Here is a 24,195-nt window from a genome sequence, read left to right on the forward strand (position 1 = left end):
AGAGGACATCTTGCATTTTCTTAGTGAAATTGTGTTCAGCTTCAATAAAAATACAATTCAAAATTACTTAACTCTACATCCTGATAGTGAAACCAGGAAAATTGTATAAAATTTTGAATCTGATGAGGCAATATCTAAAATTTTAATGCCTCCTTTCTAAAATTTGAAAGTTTCCTAATAAATGCTAAAACGTTGTTATTTGTTTATTTATTATTTATTCATCACTCTTATTTATTCATTGTTTGTGCCTTCTTGTTTTTATTTTTTGTGTTGTTTACTTGTATGTATATTGTGTACTATGTCTTGTCACCGTGGGATAGTGGGAACGTAATTTCGATTTCTTTGTGTGTCTTAGCATGTGAAGAAATTGACAATAAAGCAGACTTTGACTTTGACACAATAAAAACTGGCATAAATATTTTGCTATTTATAACCTTTTAAAAAATAAAATTTTGAACACAAACACACAGTCAAAATAAAAACTCAAAGTTATATATTCTAAACGAATATATAAACTAATCCGTTTACATTTTACGGAATTATTTGTAAAATTGTATAGGCGCCTGTATTACATTGCCCCCTGGTGGACAAAACATGCACAATAAAGGATGATGTAAATGGCTGAAGTAATGATGCACGCTTTGAGTTTCTTATGACTGATGATGAATTAATCTCGCTAGTCATGGCACATGTTTACCTCATAAGTATCTTTTTTTACTTTATTACTTCCCACCCAGGAGTGTAAAACGGCCGGAGCGTAACTAAATGATCCATTCCGAGCTGATAGCATTCGACCGCCATTGAAGAAATGAACTTTCCTCTCAATGACTCTCCAGTAGTCAAATTCCATTGAAACGTGTGAAAATGTGAATTTAATTCATAAACGCAGTCTACCACATCTGGCCCATCGCCAGGAATCCGTTTTGCGTGTTTTTTCTGGACCCACTCCAGAACCGCCCCTCCCCTTCTCATTTTCAACTCCTCCTTCCCTTCTGCCCTGTGCGTCCACCCACGGTAGAGGTGATTTCGTCCTTCCCCCCCCCCTCCTATTTTTTTTTTTTTTTTTTTTAAAACCTCATCCTCATTGAGCGCTTTTTTCGAGTGGACCGTGGATGCGGTTAGTATGCCTCTCAGACGCTCCGTTCCGAGCTGTCACGCCTCGCCGCTGCTCCTCGGGCTACCCCGGTGCCGCGGCGCCTTGTAAGCCGAGCTGAGTCGGTTCTCGTCCGGCGTTGTGGACTCGGGTGTCACGCTGCGCCCCCCGCCCCCCCCGGTGCTCACTTCCAGGCTCCCCCCCCCTAATAATTTTACCGGCTCAATACTGGATACAAAAATCTACTAGAATTTGTGTTTTAAACTTTTTTTTTTTTTAACGGAGTAACCACCGGGAGCCATGAGTGGACGCGGGGACGAGCCCGGCGAGAGCTCCCAGGAGCCCTCAGGGGCCGCGGAGCCCCAAAAGAGGAGACCGGGAAGACCGCGAAAACTCCAAAAAGTCAGTATAACCTCACTTCTATCATTGCAAATACAACAACAACACATTTTTCATTCAAATGAATCCTCATTAATTCATTCAAAGTCCCCAAAACAATTGTAAATGATTGTAGTGTGTAATAAGACTCTTTCACTTATCTGACATGTTTATATAAGAAAAAGAAAGAAAAGAAAAAAGGAATGTAGCTATTTCCAGTCTGGGAATTTTAATTAGAGACATCCATGACTGGAGTCTCAGACACCATGACAAGTGGGACATTTATGAACATGTGCATGTGTGTACAGTACAGTTCCCCGTTGAGTCACTTTTTCCAACATTATTTCAAACCGAAAATGCAATTAAAATGATTATTTGAATTATAATTACTGGCCAAGTATGTTATAACACATTAGGAATTAGTCAGTCATTTTTGTCATAATATTTTCCTTCGGAAGAGAAAACCATAATGTCTTGCGTGGTTGTGTAACATACAATAAATTGTACTTTTAAATAAGAAGCTTTTCAATTTGCAATTTTGTCATTTTAACAAGAACCATGAAATACATGAAGTTAATTTAGGATATGCAGTATACTGTATACAAAATGTACAACATGCAAGTCATTAAGTAACAACGCAGAATAAGAGGGAATAAAACACCTCCCAGTGCCGGCCCACACATGCACGCAATTGTTACACACGCTCGCAACCTTTGTCTGCATTGCTCTTGACCCGTAAAGCAGTGACCAAATGGGGGACCACCACCAGCAAATGAGCGCATGCTTGAAAAGGGACCCACACAAGAAGGGTTGCCCAGTGTGTGGTGTGCGAGTTGTGGTGGGGATAGTGTGCGGCCGGGGGTTGGGGTGCGGTGGTTGGGAGGGGCTCCCCGCTTTTGTTTCCTGTTCTCCACACCGATGTCATACCCCCACTTTTTCCCTCCAGGAGCCGAGCGGAGAGCCCGTCCCAAAGCGACCGAGGGGCCGCCCCAAAGGAAGTAAGAACAAGGGCCCTTCGAAGGCAGCACAGAAGGTGAGTTCCAACACCTGAATTGTATCTACACGCATGACAGATAAATATTCCCAGTTAAAATGAAATGAAATTATAGCCCAGTTAAAATAGACGTCAATAATCGTCAATGGCAGCGAATGAGTTAATTTCTTTTGCTGTGTTTCTGCTCAGCCATATAAAACACACTGATAATTAATTAAACAGCAGATTGTCTTTCTCTTTGACCTTCAAATGTCCACATTAAAAATGTAGCAGGTAGACCTTGGACTACAAGTAGCTCAATCGTTGTAATGGGACCTCGTTATACAAAACACTGCATTATTTCCGTATGTGTACGCAGAAAGCCGAGGCAACTGGGGAGAAAAGACGCAGGGGGCGACCCAGGAAATGGGTAAGTCATTTTATTTTAGTTCACATTGCTGTTTGGTACTACTATGCGTGGATCATGTATAATGAAAACGTAGAGACCTGCTAGCATGAAATGCTAGCATGTCGCGCATTGTGAAGTTAAGGATAGATATAGTTTGGGGTTATGGATTGGTTCTAACGAAAACCAAATGAAAACGTAGATACCTGCTAGCATGACGTGCTAGGATGTCGCACAGAGTGAAGTTGAGGATAGATGATATAGTTTGAGGTTATGGATTGGATTGGTTCTAACAAAAAACAAATGAAAACGTAGCTACCTGCTAGCATGACGCACTAGCATGTCACGCATTGTGAAGTTGAGGATAGATATAGTTTGGGGTTATGGATTGGATTGGTTCTAACAAAAACCAAATAAAAACGTAAACACCTGCTAGCATGACGTCCTAGCATGTCGCGCATTGTGAAGTTGAGGATAGATATAGTTTGGGGTTATGGATTGGATTGGTTCTAACGAAAACCAAATGAAAATGTAGATAGCTGCTAGCATGACGTGCTAGCATGTTGTGCAGTGTGAAGTTGATAATAGATGATATAGTTTCAAGTGATTTTATGACTACACACTCACTTCCTGTCATTGAAAAGCCTTTTTTTACCCAACGTAATCCCCCCTAAGTAGGTTTGCCTCGTTTTTTTAAACACATCTTAACTTGTAGCGTCATTAAATGGGATTATGTCACCTCAATACTTCAACATTCAAGGAGATTCCCATCCCCCTACTAAATGTTGCTGTTATCAGTCAAAGAAAATGTTTACCTTCCAGTCTGACCACAGGAAAACTGAAATAATACCTCGGACAGCTTGAAGGCCTCAGTGTTTATCAGCACCCAAGTGACAGGCGTGATTGATAGCGCAAGGAAATGGAGTCAGAGGTGCCACCAGGAAGGGTGTGCGGGGATGGACTGTTTGCATGTTCACGAGATTCCACATATATTTTCTCGGCGTCGAGTAAAAATGTTTAGATGATCTTATACGAGGAAGTTTATGACCAAGCCACGACTCCAGCAAATCTGTTTCTCAACACAGCTGCAAGGCCGCCACTGAACCGTTGGACTGAACTGATAACAACCGGTTGAAGTTTGCCGCAGTGTTTTTTTTTTTTTTTTTGGGTACTTGTGTCTGCTGGTGCCTGCATGTCCCAGGTACACACACCTCCGCTTCAACGCCTACGCTCTGGCCTTGACATCAACTCCAGTCTGCTGGATAACCATTTGACAATCAAAAAGGTGCCTGTGACTAGCCCACCAATTTATTTTTCATATCAATCTTTCTCCAATTTCTGAATATCCTGGGTTTGAGTCAAACGGGGTCACCCAAAGAGTCTGGTCCACTTCGACGGTCCCTCAATTCATTCCCAAGAGTTATTACCCTTGATAAATGAGAATGTCTTGCTTCGATGCAATGCAACAAGTGACGTGGGGTCATGAAATAAGTTGCATACAAGTGCTTGCCTGGTCTTGTCTTCAGTTCTTGGGAAATCTATTTGGTATGCCCCAAGATGGATCACAACCGAGTTCGATGTAACTAGACTGGCGCTAAATCTCTCAAATTTTTTTGGGGGGAATATCGAGAGGAGTTCTAGATTGTTATTTGACTCTTGGCATATTTCAACTCGCCGAACCGTTTTAGTTCCGATTTCCTTTTCCGTTCCCTCTCTTTATTGCCTCTGTGTGCAGGTGTTCGATTGCCCGAGGAAGCTTCTGCTTCCTCTGTTAGTCAAAGTTGATGGAGGGCTATGTGCCCCACCCCCTTAAAAAAAAAATGTCCATGTCGCCAAATCTCTCTGGAAGTCTCTCGGAGTAGTTAGTAAACACGTTTGCCTTAAATTTGTCTTCGCTTACTAATTCTTTGGCACCATTGGCTACTTTCACTACACTAACAATAACAAACATGAAAGTTGGAGGATGATCGTGCCTTGACTCATACTCCAACATGGGAAATGAGTCAGACGTTTTCTTCCGAGGACCGTGACCTCCAGCCTAATGTTTTTTGTTTTTTTCTGCGAGGACAACCTCGAGTCATGCCAAGTCGGACATGCGCCGTAAGGTTTCTCTTCATCACTCTTCTGACTTTCCTTTCCACCGCATCCCGCTTCCTTCCACACACAGCTGCTTCTTTGTATTAAATTCTCCGCAGTCACATCTGAAGTTACTCACACCCAGGACACGTTCTTACTCACACTCGTACCCATCTCCTTTTTTTTTTTTTTCTATGGCCACGCAGACTCTCAATGGAGGCTACTGTGAGACTAATACGGCCCACATGCAACCCTGCGGAAATGACCGGTTGAATGGGAGAGGAAGCGCAAGTGCTTTGGCGCGAGCGTGTGTGTGAGAGAGAGAGAGAGGGGGGGAGTTGATGGAGTGTGAAGAGGAGAGGGTGCAAAACTCCCAAAGTGCATGGCTTTGCTGCTCTTGGCTTTGGGTCAGACACCGGTGCCAAGCGTTTGGAGAAGCGAGTAGGAAGGCCGAGGTGATGAGCAGCACTTCCTGGCATTTGACCAGCGGCTTTGGAGAGCCATTCCAGACTTGTTCTATTGTGATCACGAGTATCGGGACAAAAAAAAAAAAAAAAAACTAAACTTTGTGGTTTCTTGGCAAAATATGCGCTGGATCCGGAGTGAGTCAGAATCAAGTTGGGACTATTTTAAACGTTCTTCTGGCCACCGTAAGAGTCAGGCCTTGTTTTTGGAGTGAATCATGCTAAAAATATGGTGTGACTAATACCTCCTTGGGTCATTGGCAATGTAAGGCCTTACATAGCTGACTGATAAGTCAGCTGGGAAAAGCTCCGGCTTACATGCAACCCTGAATAATTCTGGACAAAATCATTGGATGGATGGATATCACTTGGTAGGTTGTTCACCTGGGATAGAATCCATATTGCCTGCAACCCTAAGTTGGATGGATACCTTTGTTAGCGTAAGCTGACTTTCACGCATCTGGCGAGGGATCAAGTCCCAGTTGATCCTCAACCAGAATCTCTCGGAAATAGTCTGGAGCGCACTTCTAAATCAGCTCGGATAGACTCCAACTTCCAAGAAACTGGTTTACAAGGGTCTACATTTCTTGGCGGGAAATGTAGCGGTTCTCATTGATGAATTTCATGTAAGCTAGCTTGACTCCTTGTCAACTACCACCAACAATTCAATGGACTTAGTCTATCCGCCTTTAGTCAAGTCCTATATCTGACAATTGCATGACTGAAGAAGGTTTTCTGACTCTGGTGCACAATACTAAATCCCGGACATGCTAGCATCCCCCTGTCTACTTTTTTTTTTTTTTTTTTTTTTTTTTAGCAAGCTAGCACAGGGATTGCTTGTGCATGCCGACCTGGAATGTTTCCTTCCACGTCAACGTTGTGTGTCAGTGGGCCGGTCTCGACTGCACAGTATGTCAATTCTTGTGAGGATTTTACTTTTAAATGAGACATAGCTAGCAAACTGAAGGTACTGTCTTTGCAAATGTATACTAAGAGACTCTATATGACCATTTTACAGAGGTAGTAGTCATTGGACAGAAACGATTTAAAAAGACTTCATTCAGTCTCCGTGTACGGTATGCATTTTTTTATGTATAAGGGAAAAGTATAATTCAGTTTACCGTACTTCCCCCATGCTGCCAAAATGTAAAATAATTAACGATCCACAGTTGAATCCATAATACTTCACCTGTGGGAGGGTGCTTTGGTGCTGCTGTTTTGGTTAGCAACAGAGAATGCAATTCACGATTTTCGGTCATTAATTATATATAGAGAAAAAAATCTCTGGTTTGTCTTTAATCCCGTGTTTATGGATATATTATATCACTCTGGTCCATGAATCGGAGTTATTTTTAGATGGGTGCGAGGCCACACTAGTTCCCTCAGGGTATCTGTAAGAGGGCGAGAAAGAGAGACCCCAGAGATCACACATTATGAAAGGAGTGTGTGTGTGTGGGGGGGGAGTAGGTGGTCAGAGACCTTGCCTCATTCCCTACATTCTCCAACCCCCGACCTTCCTCAAGTTTTGGCTGCGGAGGAGCAGAATTCCAGCCACTAGACCTTTGTCCCCGGCATTAGGAGGTCTCGGAGGACATTAACGGTTTTCCACCTCTTCTCCCTGACTGTGGATAACTCTAATAATTTCACACTTTATATGCTAATTGTTGAATTCTTATTCCTCTTGAGCCGTGGGGTTAAGGAAATTTAGGCAACCGCAAACCTGGCACATTGTTTGAACTCTCTGGAATTCCCCTCGGGGGAATTTGGGGCCATCATCCACATGGTATCTCCGAAACCAATTTGCAACGACTCCTCACTATTTAGATTAGCTACAAATATTCACTCGTGTAATGATCCTTGTTTAACACAATCTACAAATAAACACAAAGTAGTGCATTTGCAGAGAGACGGCACCTAGCTCGCCAACTGTTTGTTTTACACAGGAAGCTCCGCAGCTGTCCCGGGGTGTCCTGCATGCCCCCCCCAAAGACCCCCCCTCCCTCCTTACAATGCCACTGTTTTCTTCAAATTCCTTACAGACTTTCTTGCCATTAGTGTATTTTCGCTGCAGCTATTACGAGGCAGGAAATGAACCGTTTCAGTCAAGACAGGTTAATTCATAACACGTGCAACAAACTGTAGTGGAATTTTGTTTCTCAACCCAAAAATATAAACTACTGTAAAAAAAAAAAAAAAAAAAATCCTTATCCAGGATACTCTAGGAACAGATTTCACATCAAACAGCAGAGGCTCCTAAATGAAGCCAGTCCAATTTGTCTGCGCCTTTCTTTCCTTCCACAGCAACCCCCCCCACCACAAAAAAAACTTCCAAACAAAAGGCTGCTTGTCTGTGAGGAATTTTCCACATTCCTTACAACGACAGACAGTTTTCTGCTCTACAAAGGGCCCTTCGGCAAATTCCCCCTAATCGCCGGACCCTGTTAGGTGTAATTCATAACTGGGGGCCCCCGCTGGCTGTCGGGACAGTGGGTGGCGTCAAAGCACGTTCAATCGTTACCAAAACATAATTCATGCGACTAACGTTACCTTGACGTGTTTGCGTGACCGTGGTAAATCCGGCAAATATCTGTTTGAACTGCAGCTGTGCGCTTACCTGGGACTACCTGAGGTTTACATTGCCAATGTTTACTAAAATACTCTTGTTTGGTCAATGAGGAAGCTGCTGATAGCGTTATCTTTTCGGCTTACATCTGGTTTAGATATGGTCCAACCCGACTCCTTTCCAGGGCACAGGTCAACTTTTTTTTTCAAATTTGTTTGGGTCTTAAAACACTTGGGGCGACAATAAAGGGAAATACAATTTTGCAGGTGATAAGGACAGAGCTTGCTTTGTTTTGGGCGGAAACGATTAATCGAATAATACGCGCCGAAACGATGACACCCACGTCACTCACCGGATCGTTACAGACCGTGTGGTGACCCCAAGTGGACAAAGATAAAACCTGCACCTTACATGTTTTTGTTAAATACAAAAATGTTTTTATCCGACAAAACTTTTGTTATTATGGTCGGAATTTCATCTGCTCTATGTCCAGGCGGACTGTTTATTCCCAAGCGTTCCACAAACCTGCCATATAAGTAAAATGTTCACCTAGGCAAAGTGCTCTATTAGGCACAGTTGTTAAAGTTTAACTATTTAAATGTCAAGCATTCCAGATTTTAACAGCCTCCTACACGACATAGCGCTCGGTCTGATGCGTATCCCATTACAGCCGTTTCAAGCGTGCAAGCCCGTTGTGTTTGCGGAGGTTGAACCTCGTCGCTCCAATTATCCAGCCGGCTTCAAAGGAGGTGCAAAGGTTAGCGGGCTCAGTAACGGTTAACTAGAGCAAACAGCAGCTTCTACCTTAAGGGAGAACGAAAACCTGTGCAAGGACAGCGGCGCGGGAATGCGGTCTGCAGGTTGTTTATGAGCAAAGCAGTTCTAGTTAGATTTTGTTTAGGACCAAAATGTGGAAGCGGAGTTTATTCAGTTTTCTCAAAAAACAATTTGACTGAATGCTACAGATGTTTTGCTAGTTGGGCTTGGCTGAAACAACTTGTGATCTGATCCACCAATCAGAGGATGGAAAAATGACCTCATCGAGGATTGGCTCCCCCCCCTCTTGAGGACAAATGTGAAATTTGATTGGTTTAAAGACTAATTGCTAATGTAACACGATTGATTCCAGGCAGATTTAATTGACATGGCAACACAGACAAGCTCAAATCTGATTGGATGCGTGATCTAGAAATGTTCTTGGATATTGCTCAGGTCATATGTGTGTGCGAGTACATTTCTTAGCGAGTCAAGTAGAGGCTAAAACATTTCGACACAAAAGGGGGGAGCAAGCTGAGTCTCTTATGAATGGCGGCCTGTGCAATGTACTTTCTGGGGAGTGAAAGCTTTTTCCCTTTGATCGGCTGGGACTTCTGGGTGGGTGAGAAGCCCACGAGGAGAGCTCGCATTCTTCGAGCAGCAGACGGGGAGGGGGATTGTGTTTCAGTCGAGAAAGGGGTCCCAACCGCACTCCCCTTTTGAGTCATTCTTACCCAACATTCCTTTGAATGGGCTGCCCTCGTGCTACGCCTCAAGCTGTCTCCAGAATCACTTGTACGAGCCAGCAGCTGCTGGGGCCTACAAGTGATTCATAGTGTCAGAGCTGGGCGACATCAAAAAGCCGCCACAGTAAGTGAAAGACAATGCGGTGATTTTTTTTTTTTTCGGGGGTCGGGCGGGGGCAAAGGGAACGAAGGGGTCTTAGCGAGGGCACTGCGAGAGAGAGAGAAAGCAGGGAGTTGTTTTTTTTTTTTAATGACCAGTTGTCATTTTGTACACGCTGAATTATTTTTAGGCATTGAAACAGTAGGTGATAAGTCTTCCAACTTGGAACCGTTTTATTTTTTTTGCACCTTACTTATGTTTCGCATCTGGTGTTGGCATAGACTCGGTCCAAAACCCACCAGCTGCTAAAAGTGATCTTGGGGTAGGGGGGGGCCTCAGTGGTCCTCCAGCTGGCCTGGATTATAAGCACAGGATACTCCATGTTCTCGGCCAGGCTGCTCAGCTGTTCATTTGCTTTAATGCTACTTCCTGTGAAGATTTAGGAAGGCTTAGGACATCCCTCACACTACATCAGTCGATTTGCAATTCCTGGAAACTGGATAGAAAGGTTCAACGAAAACTAGAGTTGAGTAAGAAACCATTCACTGTCATGATTGGCAAGATCATTTTGTTTCATTTTACATTTCATGATACTGAGGTGAGTCCCAGAGGACTTGAGATTGAGGACTTAGGTTTCTGTTCTTTGTCCCTGAATCTCTTTCTCGAACTTTTGTTTGTCCTGGACATTGTCTTGAGATCAAGGACTTGGTTTCTCTTCATCTCCCGAATTTATTTCTTGGAACTTTGGTTTGTCCGGGACATGATCTTGAGATTAAGGACTTATGTTTCTCTTCATTGTCCTTAAATCTCTGGAACATTGGTACGCCCTGGATATTGTCTTGAGATCGAAGACTTAATGTTCTCTCCTGAATTTCTTTCTAGAACTTTTGTGTGACCTGGATGTCTTGAGCTCGAGGACTTAAGTTTCTCTTCTTTATCTCCTTTCTAGAACTTCTGGACATTGTCTTGAGATTGACTACTTCAGTTTCTCTTTGTCTCTTGCCTCTATTTCTAGAACCTTAGTTTGTCCTGGACATAGACGTGCCATTCAGAACTTGTATCTGTTCCTCTCCTCTTTCCAAAGTTATCTTTATGACTTGTACTTAAGTGACAGACTATAGCGTATTACTTCCCAGGAATGTTCCATCCATACACATTATATATCGAGCTTACCGCTGTCAATCCGAATAAGAGATTCAGCCAGTCTCAATTTGCTTAGGTCTCAATGTCTATGAGGTGTGAAGAGCAGCTGCATTCTATATCGCGGATGTCATCCACCAACATTCCCTTGGAGCTTATAATGCCCCTGTGGTGGGTAGCCACTTCCTTTGGCTTTTTGCCTTCAGTCATAAAACGCAAGCTAGCCCTGTAAAACAGTTGGCTTTTATTATCGGTCAGTTTATATTACTTTTAGTTTACTTTGGCCAACGGCGATATAAATCAACAATACCTCCTGTTGAAGTTTTTGTGACGGGACAACATGAATCCATTCAGAATTTTCTCCGGATTTAATGTGAACTATAACACAGTTGAAACATGACACCCAGATACTATTACTTGGTTGAACTACTTGACGTACAACTTTCAGGTTTACATTCTGGTTTTGCCACTAGCTAAAATGCTATTAAGAATGTTTAACACTTATTTTGGTTTTCTTGCAGCCACAGCAAGTTGTCCAGAAAAAACCTGCTCAGGTAAGAAATCCCCATTATGATGTATGTGGACTCATTATAGTAGCATTAGCATTAGTAGCATTAATTAGTAGCATTAGCATGATAGCATTATCACACTATGCTATAAAGCTTATTATACTAGTAGCATTAGCATGATAGCATTATCATACTATGCTATAAAGCTTATTATATTAGTAGCATTAGCTTGATAGTATTATCATACTATGCTATAAAGCTTATTATATTTAACACTGAATTGACTTTATTTAGGATGATTTATGTTTTGTTGGCTGGATTAATTTTGATTCCTAAAGCAAAACATGCTCTCCTTCCCTTCCACACTTGTAGACGTAACAAATAATTGTGAGTAATGCCTTGCTCCCCTTGCGAGTACATTCATTAGAGGGAGAATGGAAGTAGAGTGAGTGAAACATGACACAAGGACCCCCACCCCGGCATGCCCTCACTGTCCAGGAATCTACCAAACTCCCCGTGTTTGCTGGTACAGGCCACTTTTGCATAACTCACCTCTGATTTGTGGCTCTGTGGGAACAGGGCCTGAAGTAGTTGGGAGGTGCTGTGAGGCCCGGGGAGCTGCAAACCATAAAAATGTCGTTTAGCTTAGCTCACCCACTTTGATAGGCTGCTTTATCTCAGCCCAAACAACGCCCGGCTAGCGCAAAACCTCAAAACCATTTCATTCCGGCGTGCAGGGTGGGGTAAAGTTGATGCATCCAGATCCAGAAGCTAACTTAACTCTGTCAGGGGTGGGATGTGAAGACGTACAAGTATTACTATCTAGAAGTAGATTCGTTTCCATTTTTCTCCTGAGAAATTTTTACGATACCCCCTAAAACACATGGCTTAAAAGCGAAGCGTGGAGAGTCTCTGTCACGGAAATACATGAGCGCAGTAAAGGATCGGAATTTGTATTTAAGTAAGTGTGTGGTGCCTCGAAACATGCTGTAACTGTGCTTTAAGACAGTCTCATTAGCTTAATGCTAACTAACAATGCAAAACACCATAGGCGAGCTAATGGATCAGAATCACAATTTGCTTTTCTCACTTTTAACTTGCCTGCATGCAATATTGTCAAGTTTGTGGATGGCAGGCCAATATGATTAAAGGTTCTTCTGTAGTACCGCCCCCCCACTTTCCCCTCCCTTGTTCTCGTTTGCCCCTCGTCACACATGGTAGCATTTAGCAGGCTCTTCAAGGCCGCGCCGTCTGCAAGCATTAATGAATGAAAGCGGGGCTGCACGTTTCAGAAAAACGCTCAATGGGTTTCACTCCTGTGGCCTGGGAAAAGACAAAAATTTTAAATTGTGCCTGCTAGCTTCACTTTATAAAATGAAATGTGGAAAATGAAATTCACTTCATCTGAGTAGTGAGTGTGTTATGCCCATTATGGTATGCTTTTGACATTTTGAATTTAATATTGATTGATTCATTGCCAACATATTTGGTAAAGGTGGCAGCTGCCACCTCTGGCCACCCTGTAAAGCCGCCCATGGATATTTTGAGGAAAACCTTGACAATTGATCTTGTTCCTTTGCAGGAAGAAGAAGAAGAGGAGGAAGAAGACGAGGAGGAGGAGGAAGAGGAGGAAGATTAAGCTTCCATACCATGAAACCTCTACCTCATTCAGCTGTCAGGTCTTTCAAAGGGAAAAGACTACCTTGACCACTTATATTTTTTTTTAACCTTTTCCACATGTTATTTTCCTTTTTTTTTTTTTAAAGTCCATATCCAGTATTTTTCCTTTGTCACTGGATGTTGGATGCAGAGACCTGTCACCAAGCAGGCAAAAGATATTTCTCTTCCAATTTCCACAACATGCAGACACAGCCTTTGGCGCAGTTGGAGATGTCCTCGCTCTTAACCATCTCTGAAACTGAAACTGCAGGTTTTCTTCTCCGAATTATACAAATATTAGAGCAACCTACAACTTGACCTAAAATGATTACCATCAAGGACAGGGGGACGCTTTCCTCAGGGGGCAGTTTTATGATCAATCATGTTGACCTTTGACACCTATTTGAACCCTAAACCCAATAGCATAAGGTGTTAATTTTAATCTGACAAATAAAAATATTACTATAATATATCTTAAAATAGTATACCATTTCTGTTGGATGTAATCCTCACATCTCCAAAATTATTATTTTTCAAGAAATTAGAAGATTGTTTGTTATTAAACGTATCGGTATAAAGGAAGTAAATTCAACCACTTGCTTGAAATTTTGGAAATATAACAAAACCATGTGAGGATAAATTAGTGAGAAAAGAAAAATGGGCATAAATTTGACAGTCCTACATTTTTTTTTCAATCTAAAATAATGGTTTTAAAATTTTAATTAATTTCTAATAATTAGAATGAACATTCCAATGCCCCAAATTTATATTTTAAAGCTTTAATTTTGACTTGAGGTCACATTACCCCGGTTTCGTTTATTTCCGCAACCTCAGTATTTTGCTTTAGTTACCCTGTTCTTGGTGGAATCGCAAACTTCCGGTTCAGTCATTTACGCCACAAACCAAACTTGTTTGCATCCGACTGCTGTACAGTATCGTTTAGTCGTGAATAGCTTAAGTTGTTTGCGTATGCGCAACGTAGCTTTAAAATCTCGCGAAACAACCTCATGAAAGAACAAAAACGCATTACCTCAGAACACACATGATACCTGGATTTTTTTTTTTGCGGCAGCACGGCATCGGACATCTCATCTCACACTGTAACACGCAGAGGAGGCCTTGAAATAAATCTGCTGCTCAATCAGACCTTAGTGGGTCACTGATGTGCGGCGCCTTCTCAATGTCGTTTTTTTTTTTTGTCAAAACTACCTCCGACTCAGCACAAGCCGCTCTTGAAATGTCCGTTTATGTCACGGAATTTTATGATACTGTATATTGAAAACGAGGTCATGCTTGTTGACGTCTTCGCGCATTTTCTTTTGATGAGGTGCAAACGGAGAAAAAGCTCAAGTCAAGTTTGCGCCCGTTATAACGTAAACTCGAGGTTGTTCTGTCGTCTTTTAACTCATATCCTGAAACTTGGTGGGGAATTTTTTTTTTTTTTATATTTCTAAAAAGATTGTACTGCATATACAGCTATAAATGCAATGCTATGTTTTGAACACATTAAAGGATTTTCTTGGGTGGTGCTGTACAAGTACTGTATTTTTCGGATTATAAGGCGCATGACGGCACGTTCAGGGAAACAATCCAGCAAAACTAAATTTGACATCCATTGAGTATTACAAGTGTGCCTTATTGTCTGAAAAATATGTTAATTGATTTGTAATTGCCACATGACGGCGGCAAAGCATTACTTTTGTCTAAATGTAACTCCTTAACTCACTTCGCCATATTTTCTTGATAACGAGATGCCAACAAATGGCGCCAAAGCAATACTTTTATACTCACCCATTCACTGCCAACCCAGTTGAAACCAATTTGACGTAGAAAGCAGCGAATGAGTTCGACATGGCGTCAATAACTAATTATATGCTCAAAATAGTTTTTTTTTTTTTTAAATCCATGAATGGGCGAATTCTGCTAAATTTACTTTGCTATTAGCGATTCCTGAAAAAAAAAATTCAGTGGTGTGTTTTTTTATACTTAATACACAAAAGCAGTTATGTATTCCTTCTAATATACTTTAATCTTACTTTCTATCTATACACGACAATGCAACATATTTTCCTCAAACTGGGATGGACAATAGTTAACTTGAATGTTTTTTTTTTGTTTTTTTTTAAATGAGGGGCTGCTTTTCCTGATTGTACTACCTACAGTATGAATGAACTGTACCTCAAAAGTATCAGCTAACAACGGACTAATCACGTCACTACCTCCAGTTTTGGTCATGTCTGTTTACGTTCAGTATGAGCAATGTTAATAATCTACAACGTATTATCAGGACTGCAGAAGTGTTTTTTTTTTTTTTTTTTTTGTCTAATCTCAGTACCTTTCTCACCCTCAAGTGGCTTTTCAGATTTGACTATTGTATTCATGTTTTCTTGTTTTTAAATAGATGGTATACTTGATTAGGAGTTCTCGTGTACGCAAATGTGATTTTTTTTTTTCTCTTCTCTTATATGGTTAAACCAGATGTATACGGGGATTGGTTTTTACTTTGAAAGAAAGTGTTGCGTTCTTGAAATTCATCCAAGGCTAGAGGTAGAGCCTCCGAGAAGCGACATGATTTTTTTCAATCCACCTTCATTAGCAACAGTTTATTCTTGCAGCAAATGTTTTTAATGTTAAAGCTGCCTTACTACACTGTGGATGAACTTTCAGCTCTGGGAGTCTTAAAAAAAAAGTTACTCGTCATAACCTTTGTATTCTAGTACAATCAGATACACATTACTACCTCTCAAAGGGCCTATTTTTACCTCAATCTCAAATCTAAATACTGTTTTGACATCCAGAGAGCATTTTGGGTGAACATCTTGAAATGTTTATTTTTTGCCGGGATACATTTTCTACGACTGTTTTTCGATTCACCTCAACTGAACTTGTAACTTTTATTATGTAGTAGAAGCTGGGAGGCACGTGGTTGGATTTTTCCAAGCTCTCCACTGTTTTATTTTCCTTTCTTCGACAGTATCTAACGTCTAAAGTATCTAACCTGTTTTGTTTGTTTTCTTTATCCACTTCCTTTCTTGGATTACAGTTTTTACTCGCTTGCTAAAAGTCTTTAGATATTCACTACATTTTATTCAGCACAATAATAAAAAAATGTATGGCAAACAGTGTGTGATTTTTTGTGATCGTGTAAAAAATGTGACTACCAGTCATGGTAGACTTCAACCCTGTTGAGAGCATGAGAATTTAAATTATTTATCATATATTTAAAAAAAAAAAATAACATTGAAAAAGTATTTTCCCCATTTAGTGATTCATGGACATCTTGTTTTGGTTTCGTAAATATGGTGAACCACAAGACTGTTTTTTACCACAAGGAAATGACCACAAATGCTTGTTTGGGAATACACACTAACCACAATTATTTTTTACTAAGGTCTGTTGACTTTTTTTTTTTAAATTTGCACGATTAGTGGTTAATCCTGGTGGAAAAAATTCCTGGGTTTATATTAGCAAGTTTTATAGCATAGCATGTTAGCATTTTATCCAGGTTTGCTTTTTTAAATATTACCTGGCATCGTGACATGGAACGAAGTTGCAATAAAACTCTTTTTCCTCATCATAAAATGTTTTATTTTTATATGAGTTTGAGTTTTATGTGAGTCAACATGCCATTACTTCCATTGCAGTTGAGTCAGCCCAGAACATTGCCACTCATTTTCCTTCATTCAAATACTTAGAATCCATTTTTTTTCTTCCATTCATTCCTTTTTCTGCACCACTTTTGCTGTTCAATAGCAGAAGTGTTAGAAAGCAAAGTAGTCCATTAATTGTGTATTCAACAGCGCGCTCTAGCGGCAAAACCGAGGCACTACAAGTAAATTTGTAATATTGAGATTACTGTGTTTTATTTCGAAAGGTTTTCACTTCCTGTGTGTGTGTTCGATTACAAATTACTCCAAGTTTAATCTGGCATGTCATTGTTAAATTTTGAGTTTTATATGTTTATGTTAAACATATATATTATTTTTAGTGTAGCGGGAACAAAAAGCTTCAATCAGAATTTCAACTCGCGTTGTTGTTACTATATTTTACTGTATAGGGATTCCACTTCCGGTACAGTCTGGATCCAGGAAGTGAACACTGACAGTTTCGGTGGAAAGCAACAAAAAGATTTGCATTTAAAAATATAGTTTGTCATTATGTCTGCTAGAAACCCGGGCACGCAACTTGGTAAGTGACAACTTAATGCATAGTTCCTGGCTTCAAAAATGCCCGATCGACATTCGAAACTTGCGCTTTTCAGCTCGTTTTCTGTCCTTCTCTTTGCTTAATCAGTAACACTTGAGAAGTAAACGACCTGCAAAATGCAGGGGCGGACTTGTGCAAACCGGTGCGGGACAATAAAACGGACTTTTTCTTACTTCGTTGTTGAGAAATGTTGCCTGAAAAGTATCCCGTTATGAGCATGTAATTAACGTCTCATGATCACTCTGCACGCCTCACTCATTCATTTTGGACATAGACATAGTTCCTTCATGTTTTTTTATTTCATACTTAATTCAATGGACAGCATGCAATTCATCTATGCAGTTACATTGTACCAATTAGATTTTTTAAAACTTATTTGCAAAGTAGATGCATGAAAAAAATCTAAAAAAAAAAAAAAAGCCCAAAACTACTCGATACTACAGAAGCTAAATGATCTTAAATAAAAATGACCCCGTCCTACTGGTGGAATAATACATAACATTGTGGTTTAAAACCTACCAAATCAAATATGATTAATTTTCATGTTTTTTTTTTTTCTGTCCCATTGTACTTCAGATCTGGAATGGGTCTCCAAAGTGAGAGTGAACACACAAGCTGTACTTCGGAGAGCTCAATCCATTCAAGGACTGAAGCTCCCCAAGAAACAGTGGCAGGTATTGGTATTGCTACAAAAATTAAAATTGAAATAAATTGTAATACATTTATGCTCTTTTAAAGGCCGCCTGGCTGCTGAAGGCCGTCACGTGTATTGACCTGACGACTCTGGCCGGAGACGATACGCCGTCCAACGTCCACCGACTGTGCATGAAGGCCACCCAGCCCGTCCAATATGAGCTCCTCAAGAAAATTGACATGCATGACAAAGGTATGTTTAGGCTAAATCCAATTGTATATTTTTTACAGAATGGGTTGTATAAGTATCATGCTGATTCTCAAAAGTTCCCATCCGGCAGTTCTCTTTACAGCCCGCAGGGGGCGCCAAAGACCAGTTAGTCATTCTCTACTGTTTCTGTATTATGTGTCCAAAGGGGTAACAACCGGTGCAGTGTGCGTGTACCCGTCACGCGTGGCCGATGCGGTCACATCGCTAAAAGCCGCCAACTCCAATCTTCCAGTTGCGTCGGGTGAGTCCGTTAAAAACCCGTATAGAAATGTGTGAATAAAATTGTGTTATTGAATCAAAATTTCCTTTCTTCCAGTGGCGACCGGTTTCCCGGCAGGTCAGACTGCACTGGAGACGCGTATTATGGAAGTTCGTATGGCCGTAGCGGACGGCGCCACTGAGATTGACATCGTCATCAACAGGACGCTCGCTCTCACCGGACAGTGGGAAGGTATAGAGACTATAAAAGAAATTTTTAAAATAAATAAATCCTGATTGTGACTTCCACAGCCATGTATGATGAGATCGTTCAGTTCCGAGAGGCCTGCGGCGACGCTCACATGAAGACCATCCTGGCTATCGGCGAACTGGGCACCTTCACCAACGTCTACAAAGCCAGTTTGGTCGCCATGATGGCCGGTCAGTTTCAAAGTGCTTCAAGGATTTCAAACATTTTGAGTAGTCACTGATACCGATACCAAGTACCGATACTTTTGATACAAAAAAATGATCCTCTAATCCACAATATTTGTCCTTGCTTAACATTATATTTAAAGTTGGGTTTTGGTAGTTGAATCACTCAGTTTTGAAATTAGAATAATCGTGTTTATTAATCGTGATTTCAATTACCCCCAAAAAAAATCACGATTATTTTTTTCCATAATCGCCCAATGCTGTTTGAGCTTTTTCACATCTCAATTCAGCCAAATGTCTCGATGACGGCCAAAACACACTCACTCAAATGCCTGTCAGACGTCACATCTTAAGCCGATTACGGAACCGAATCGTGAATCGAGATCATTATTAAAACGCATCGCTTTTTGTCACCACTCTCCCTTCTTAATCTCCGCTTGTTCCTCTGAATCGCCGATGAGATTCCTGAAATTGAATGATAATTTCACCTATTAATCTCCGACGCAGGCTATTTTCCTCCACTAGTGTGCCCCCCTCCTTCCCCTCCGCACACAAATGAATGGAGCTTCATTACCGCCACCCGTATTTAATAACTGTTATCCATTATCTGGTAATTAAGACACCCCGTGACGAATCTTAAGGATTATTTGACGACGAGAAGGGGGAGAAATGCTAAAAAAAAAAAAAAAAAGACCTGACTGGGGAAAAATACATAGCGCAGGTCTTTAATGAACTGGAAAATGTTCATCTTGTTCTGTTCCGTAATGAACAGTCATTATACACCGGGGAGACAGAAAGGCTGATTATCACTCTATAGTTTGTGGCTCATCTATTAAAAGAATGTCATTTCATCTTCTATTTTTATCGGGAAAGCTGATAATTGGCTGTGAAGGAAGGAAAAATGAAGGATTTTATTGATGAGCGTACAGCTGCCCTCTGATAACCATCAGCAGCAACATCTGTTCTTGTCTGACCACAGGATCCAAAAGTCCGCTTTGCACCTTCCCGTAATGTGTCCAACAGTTGGGATTTAAATGCAAAGTCCCCAAATGGGAAGAGTACTCAAAATTAAAACAAATGAAGAATTTATTCTTCCCCATACAGCAGGGGTGGCCAACCAGTCAGAGACTAAAAGCACACTGTCTCACGCAAGTCAAGTCAAGTCACGCACACAAACTCTCAGTTCAAAAAAATCCACAAACAAAAACATAATAATTTACAATACCGTTTTTTTACTTACTATGCATGTTGCTTGGTCCGACTTCTGGCATTCCTTGTCTTGAACAATCGTCTTCAAATCCGGCTTGTATTCCGTTGCAATGTTCCAAGCCAGTTGTTGATACGATGCAAGCGTGACAGTCTCTGAGTGCTTCGTAGTTTTGGGGGAAAAAAAAACCTGACTTTTCAAAGTGTCCAACTTGCGCTTACGAAATTCAGTCCAGTTTGGAAAGTCCTTATCGATGTTAGCTGAAGTGGCGCTGAAGATTTGAAGCTTTGAAATGCGCTAAGGACGTCTGACATGCCAGGCAGAATGGCTTGCCATTACGTTCAACAACAAAAAAATAATATAAACTTTCCCACTCTGTTAAAAAACGTCCTGTGTTCATCTTCATATTTGAGTTTCCCTGCCATTTTGAGAGCGAAATTAACACTAATTGTTTAATCGAATGAGTTTGTCCCGCCTGCTTTGTGGAATTTCACCTCATGCGCATGCGCGTTTGACGAACGTACCATATTGAACTCAAGCGAAGCGAACGCGCACAAAAAAAACCACACACAAATGTTGATATGAACGTAAAAGAGCCGCACGAAACCAGGCAAAGAGCTGCCTGTGAATAAATTTGACCTGCGCTTCAATCCCACCAGGTTCTGACTTCATCAAAACATCCACGGGAAAGGAATCCGTCAACGCCACTTACCCTGTCGCCATAGTGATGGTGAGGGCCATACGTGATTACTTCCTGCGTACGGGTCACAAGGTAAATGGTCAATTTTTGATTTTTTTTTATGTGCAAATACGGGAAATAATATTTTAGTAAAACCCTGTATACAGTATTAAGTAGAAAAGCGATGAATTAAAATGAACCCAAACTTATTTTTAGTGTGGTCGGAGTATGACTTGTGGTAATCTGGCTCCCTCTAGTGGTATGCGAAGGCATCACTGAATTAATTGATTAAAAAATGCACAATCAATTTATTTTAAATCCACCGCAGTAGTTATATTTAAGTGCAATAGTTGCTGTGAACTCTAGGGGGAGCCCAAGAGGGAAAAACATTTCATACAGCGGTTTAATCAAACTGTACTTCTCTTGCGGGCCCTCAGGTGGGCTTCAAGCCAGCGGGGGGCATCCGGACAGCCAAGGAGTCTTTGGTGTGGCTTCTGCTGATCAAAGAGGAGCTAGGCAACGACTGGCTTACTCCTCACCTCTTCCGTTTGGGAGCCAGCAGCCTCTTGGCTGACATTGAGAGACAGGTGGGGGAGACCTAAATGACGAGAAATGAATTGAGAAAAAAATATTAGAAATATAATCATAATTACTTGTGCAGATTTATCATCACGTAACCGGACAATATGCTGCCTACCATGAGCTTCCTATGGCCTGAAGCTCTGGAGATGCTCCAAAAGACCAACAAGGACCTCAAGTTCACCACACAAGCCTGACAATCTCGTTTTCTACCAGTCAAGGATATCTCAGGGGGCTGCAAAAAAAAAAAAATCTTTACAAGCCCCAAATATTCTATATGTCATCTAATATGGGGGTTCAGTGCCCCCTTGGCCCCCCCTCTAACACCGCCAGTGCTTTATATACTACAGCGCCATTAATATGATTTGTAATGCAAATTTCCTTTTCTTCAATGTTTGACTGAAGCTATCAATATTTTTTTTTTATATATCATGAACTGAAGTTGCTTGCACGAGTCTTCCATTATTCGTCAAGCGTTCCAACCTTCAACTGTGATGTGCACCGAATCCATTATGGAGGCTTGTTCTTAATTTCATTAGAGAGACAACTCAAGGATGTGTGTGTGGGGGGGATTAATCGCTGGGGGTTAAGTGAGTTTAAAAGATCTTGATTGAACAGCTCACAAAACTGAGGAATCATTTGAAGACCCTAAAAAAAACTTTCTCTGTTATTTTTGTTTAATGAAGATATCAAAAGACTTGACCTTGAAGGAAAGAAAGCGTAAATGAGTGAATTAATTACGTATTTGCGAGAGAGAAAAAAATTCAGTATTTGATGGAGGGAGGATGAACTCCAGGGAGCAGTTTGGCTTCTGCACAAGGCTGGGAATGAGGCCATTGAAAAAACTGAATTTAATTGTCAAACATTATCTAAAAATATTTACCATTCAAACCAATTGTATTTTTTTTCAACTGTGAATAACGTTAGAGTGGCTTCAAGTGTTTTTTTTTTACACCGCTTATCCTCATTCGTGTCCGGGTCGAACTGGCTGTGTGATTTATCGAGTCTGAATGATGCCATCTCTGGTGGAAATAAATGATGCGACCGGACAACTTTTAAATTGTTTTCCCTTTTGGTTTTCTCCACCCTCATCCCACTACAGATCCACGAAAAAAAAAAACATTGTGTGAGATGCGGACTCGGCGGCGATGATGGAGTGAGCTCGTATGGCCGGCTTCTTGATGGATTAGCCGCACTTACATAAAGGCATGTAGATCATCTCAAATCTGAACCATCGGTCAGCGCGCTGCCACTTGATAAGATGGAGGCTGGAACCTGCTTGATTGATTCCCTAGGCCATCTACTCAGATCCCTATCACACACATGGTTACACACACACACACACAAAACAGCCACGCCGTTTCACTTCATTGGGTTCAATTTGTTTTGTTGAGTGTGTGTGAAACTATGTTGAAATAAGAGTGAGGAGCTTCATTTATTTGCCTTGTCTAATAGTAAACAGCGCAGTGCTGCCATCTGGTGGCAGCTTTAGGTAATTACAAATAATAAGAACATTTGTCCAATCCCTCTCTCTGTTGCTATGTTATTCTAATCTGCCGCTCAGAATTAGAAGTGCTTGCTGATAAAGTATAAAAGCGTTGGAAGGGTTCAGCCAATCAAATTGTAGAATGGGACCACAGCGTTTTGGTTTTGTTTGCATTGCACCCCCGCCCCGCCCCCAGCAACCACCCACCAAGAGGTCGGTTTGGATGAACACCCGGCAGGCCAGCGGTGATCAAGTCCCTCACGCCTGACAAATAGTCTTGCTCAGATTGATTGTTTTCCCCTTGTTTAATTCATCAGTGTTTCTTTAGCCCGCAGCGGCGGTGAAAAACGACACTTTCCCAGGCCCCGGCGTCCCACATGTAGTTTATGATGAAGAAAAAATGGCCGAGCAGCCCACGCCGTCAGTAATGGCCCCACTATCCATTATGAACGGCACTTTGGATTTGTCATGCTGTTTGCGCTGGATGAGGAATGAATGTACATGTTTTAAAGGGAAAAAAATAGCTCTGGATGCCGTCTTGCCATGTGTGAATGAGGTTTGAAGAATTGGAAATAAAAGAAAATACGTTGAGATTGATTGAAAAATACAGGGAACGTTATTTAAAAATACATTTGCAGTTAATACTAAATTTAATACATATATGTAAGATTAAGCATGAACAATGAACTACTCTATTTTATTTTTTCATACTTTATACAGTGTTTTTTTAAACCTAATATTTAATAAAAAATATTTCAGAAATAAAAAAATACAATTAATTTGATAAAAAAAATAAAAGATAATTCTAAATACAAAGGATAAAATTTAAAAATGTGTTCAGTGTTTAGCATTATTATTATTTTTTTTCGCGTTAAGTTTTTAATGAGCTATTTGATTTATTTTTATTTTTAACCTTATATTGTTTACATATGTAGCACATGAAATAAATTTATTGTAAATAAGAAAACACATTGGTAAAAAAAATGCAACATTTTAACTTAAACAGTGAAATTCATGTTCACTGATTTTTCCTGTTATTCATTAAACAATCACTTGTTGTCATTGATTACTAAATAAAATCATCTCAGGACGTAAAACAAGTACTCAACTGTACAAACACATTTTCCCAGTTGAAGGTCATTTGTTGCATGTTGCTTTGATCACAAAAATAAACTCTCCATGACTTCTAGCCTGTTCTTACTCAAACATCCGCACGGAAGCCGATTGAAGGTTGGCGCAGGTAAAATTCAAAGCGAGAATAATTGGCGCTCCACTGCAATGATATTAATGATACAATTAAAGCGGGTCTTTGGTTTCCTCTGTGGCAGAAACAAGTTGTGATAGGTGATACCGGGGGACTTCACTAGTGTCAGTCCGATCCTTCTGATGCCGCGCTGATCCCGCAAAAGTGGGAGGCTGGCACGCGCTCATTTCCCATGGTGCGCCGCTCGCTGCCTTTGAGCGTTGACCTTGGTTGGATGCTCCCTCGTGGCAGTACAAGAGATGGAATACATGTTTGAGAGATCAAACCGATGCGGCCGGCTAACCGGCCTCACCTGTCTGACGCTCGCCCGCAATTAGAAAAGTTGATCAGCATCGATTCCGATGAAACCGTTACACTCTCGTGACGCAATCCGA

The 24,195-nt window shown here is 41.0% G+C and overlaps 2 protein-coding genes across 2 annotated transcripts; both read left to right on the forward strand.

Annotated features, from left to right (window-relative positions):
• The first annotated feature begins 803 nt into the window (after positions 1 to 803).
• On the forward strand, positions 804 to 15,983 carry hmga2 (high mobility group AT-hook 2). The gene is made up of 5 exons (XM_037243632.1): positions 804 to 1,495; positions 2,418 to 2,504; positions 2,824 to 2,874; positions 11,217 to 11,249; positions 12,787 to 15,983. Exons 1-5 carry the CDS (start codon positions 1,394 to 1,396, stop codon positions 12,841 to 12,843), a joined length of 330 nt encoding a protein of 109 aa, XP_037099527.1. The 5' UTR covers positions 804 to 1,393; the 3' UTR covers positions 12,844 to 15,983.
• A 956-nt stretch (positions 15,984 to 16,939) lies between these two features.
• Positions 16,940 to 22,131, forward strand: dera (deoxyribose-phosphate aldolase (putative)). Its single transcript, XM_037243684.1, has 9 exons — positions 16,940 to 17,051; positions 17,646 to 17,743; positions 17,808 to 17,955; positions 18,119 to 18,214; positions 18,290 to 18,424; positions 18,484 to 18,612; positions 20,473 to 20,585; positions 20,930 to 21,079; positions 21,154 to 22,131. The coding sequence occupies exons 1-9, from the start codon at positions 17,021 to 17,023 to the stop codon at positions 21,208 to 21,210; spliced, it is 957 nt and encodes a 318-aa protein (XP_037099579.1). The 5' UTR covers positions 16,940 to 17,020; the 3' UTR covers positions 21,211 to 22,131.
• Positions 22,132 to 24,195: the final 2,064 nt, after the last annotated feature.

This window comes from Syngnathus acus, chromosome 23, assembly GCF_901709675.1.
Source record: "Syngnathus acus chromosome 23, fSynAcu1.2, whole genome shotgun sequence".
NCBI lineage: Eukaryota > Metazoa > Chordata > Actinopteri > Syngnathiformes > Syngnathidae > Syngnathus > Syngnathus acus.

Coding starts and splice junctions, on each gene's coding strand:
- dera (XM_037243684.1), top strand. CDS start 17,021: ATGTCTGCTAGAAACCCGGGCACGCAACTTG. Junction 17,956..18,118: donor AATTGACATGCATGACAAAG/GTATGTTTAGGC, acceptor ATGTGTCCAAAG/GGGTAACAACCGGTGCAGTG. Junction 18,613..20,472: donor TTTGGTCGCCATGATGGCCG/GTCAGTTTCAAA, acceptor CAATCCCACCAG/GTTCTGACTTCATCAAAACA.
- hmga2 (XM_037243632.1), top strand. CDS start 1,394: ATGAGTGGACGCGGGGACGAGCCCGGCGAGAGCTCCCAGGAGCCCTCA. Junction 2,505..2,823: donor CTTCGAAGGCAGCACAGAAG/GTGAGTTCCAAC, acceptor ATGTGTACGCAG/AAAGCCGAGGCAACTGGGGA. Junction 2,875..11,216: donor GGGGGCGACCCAGGAAATGG/GTAAGTCATTTT, acceptor GTTTTCTTGCAG/CCACAGCAAGTTGTCCAGAA.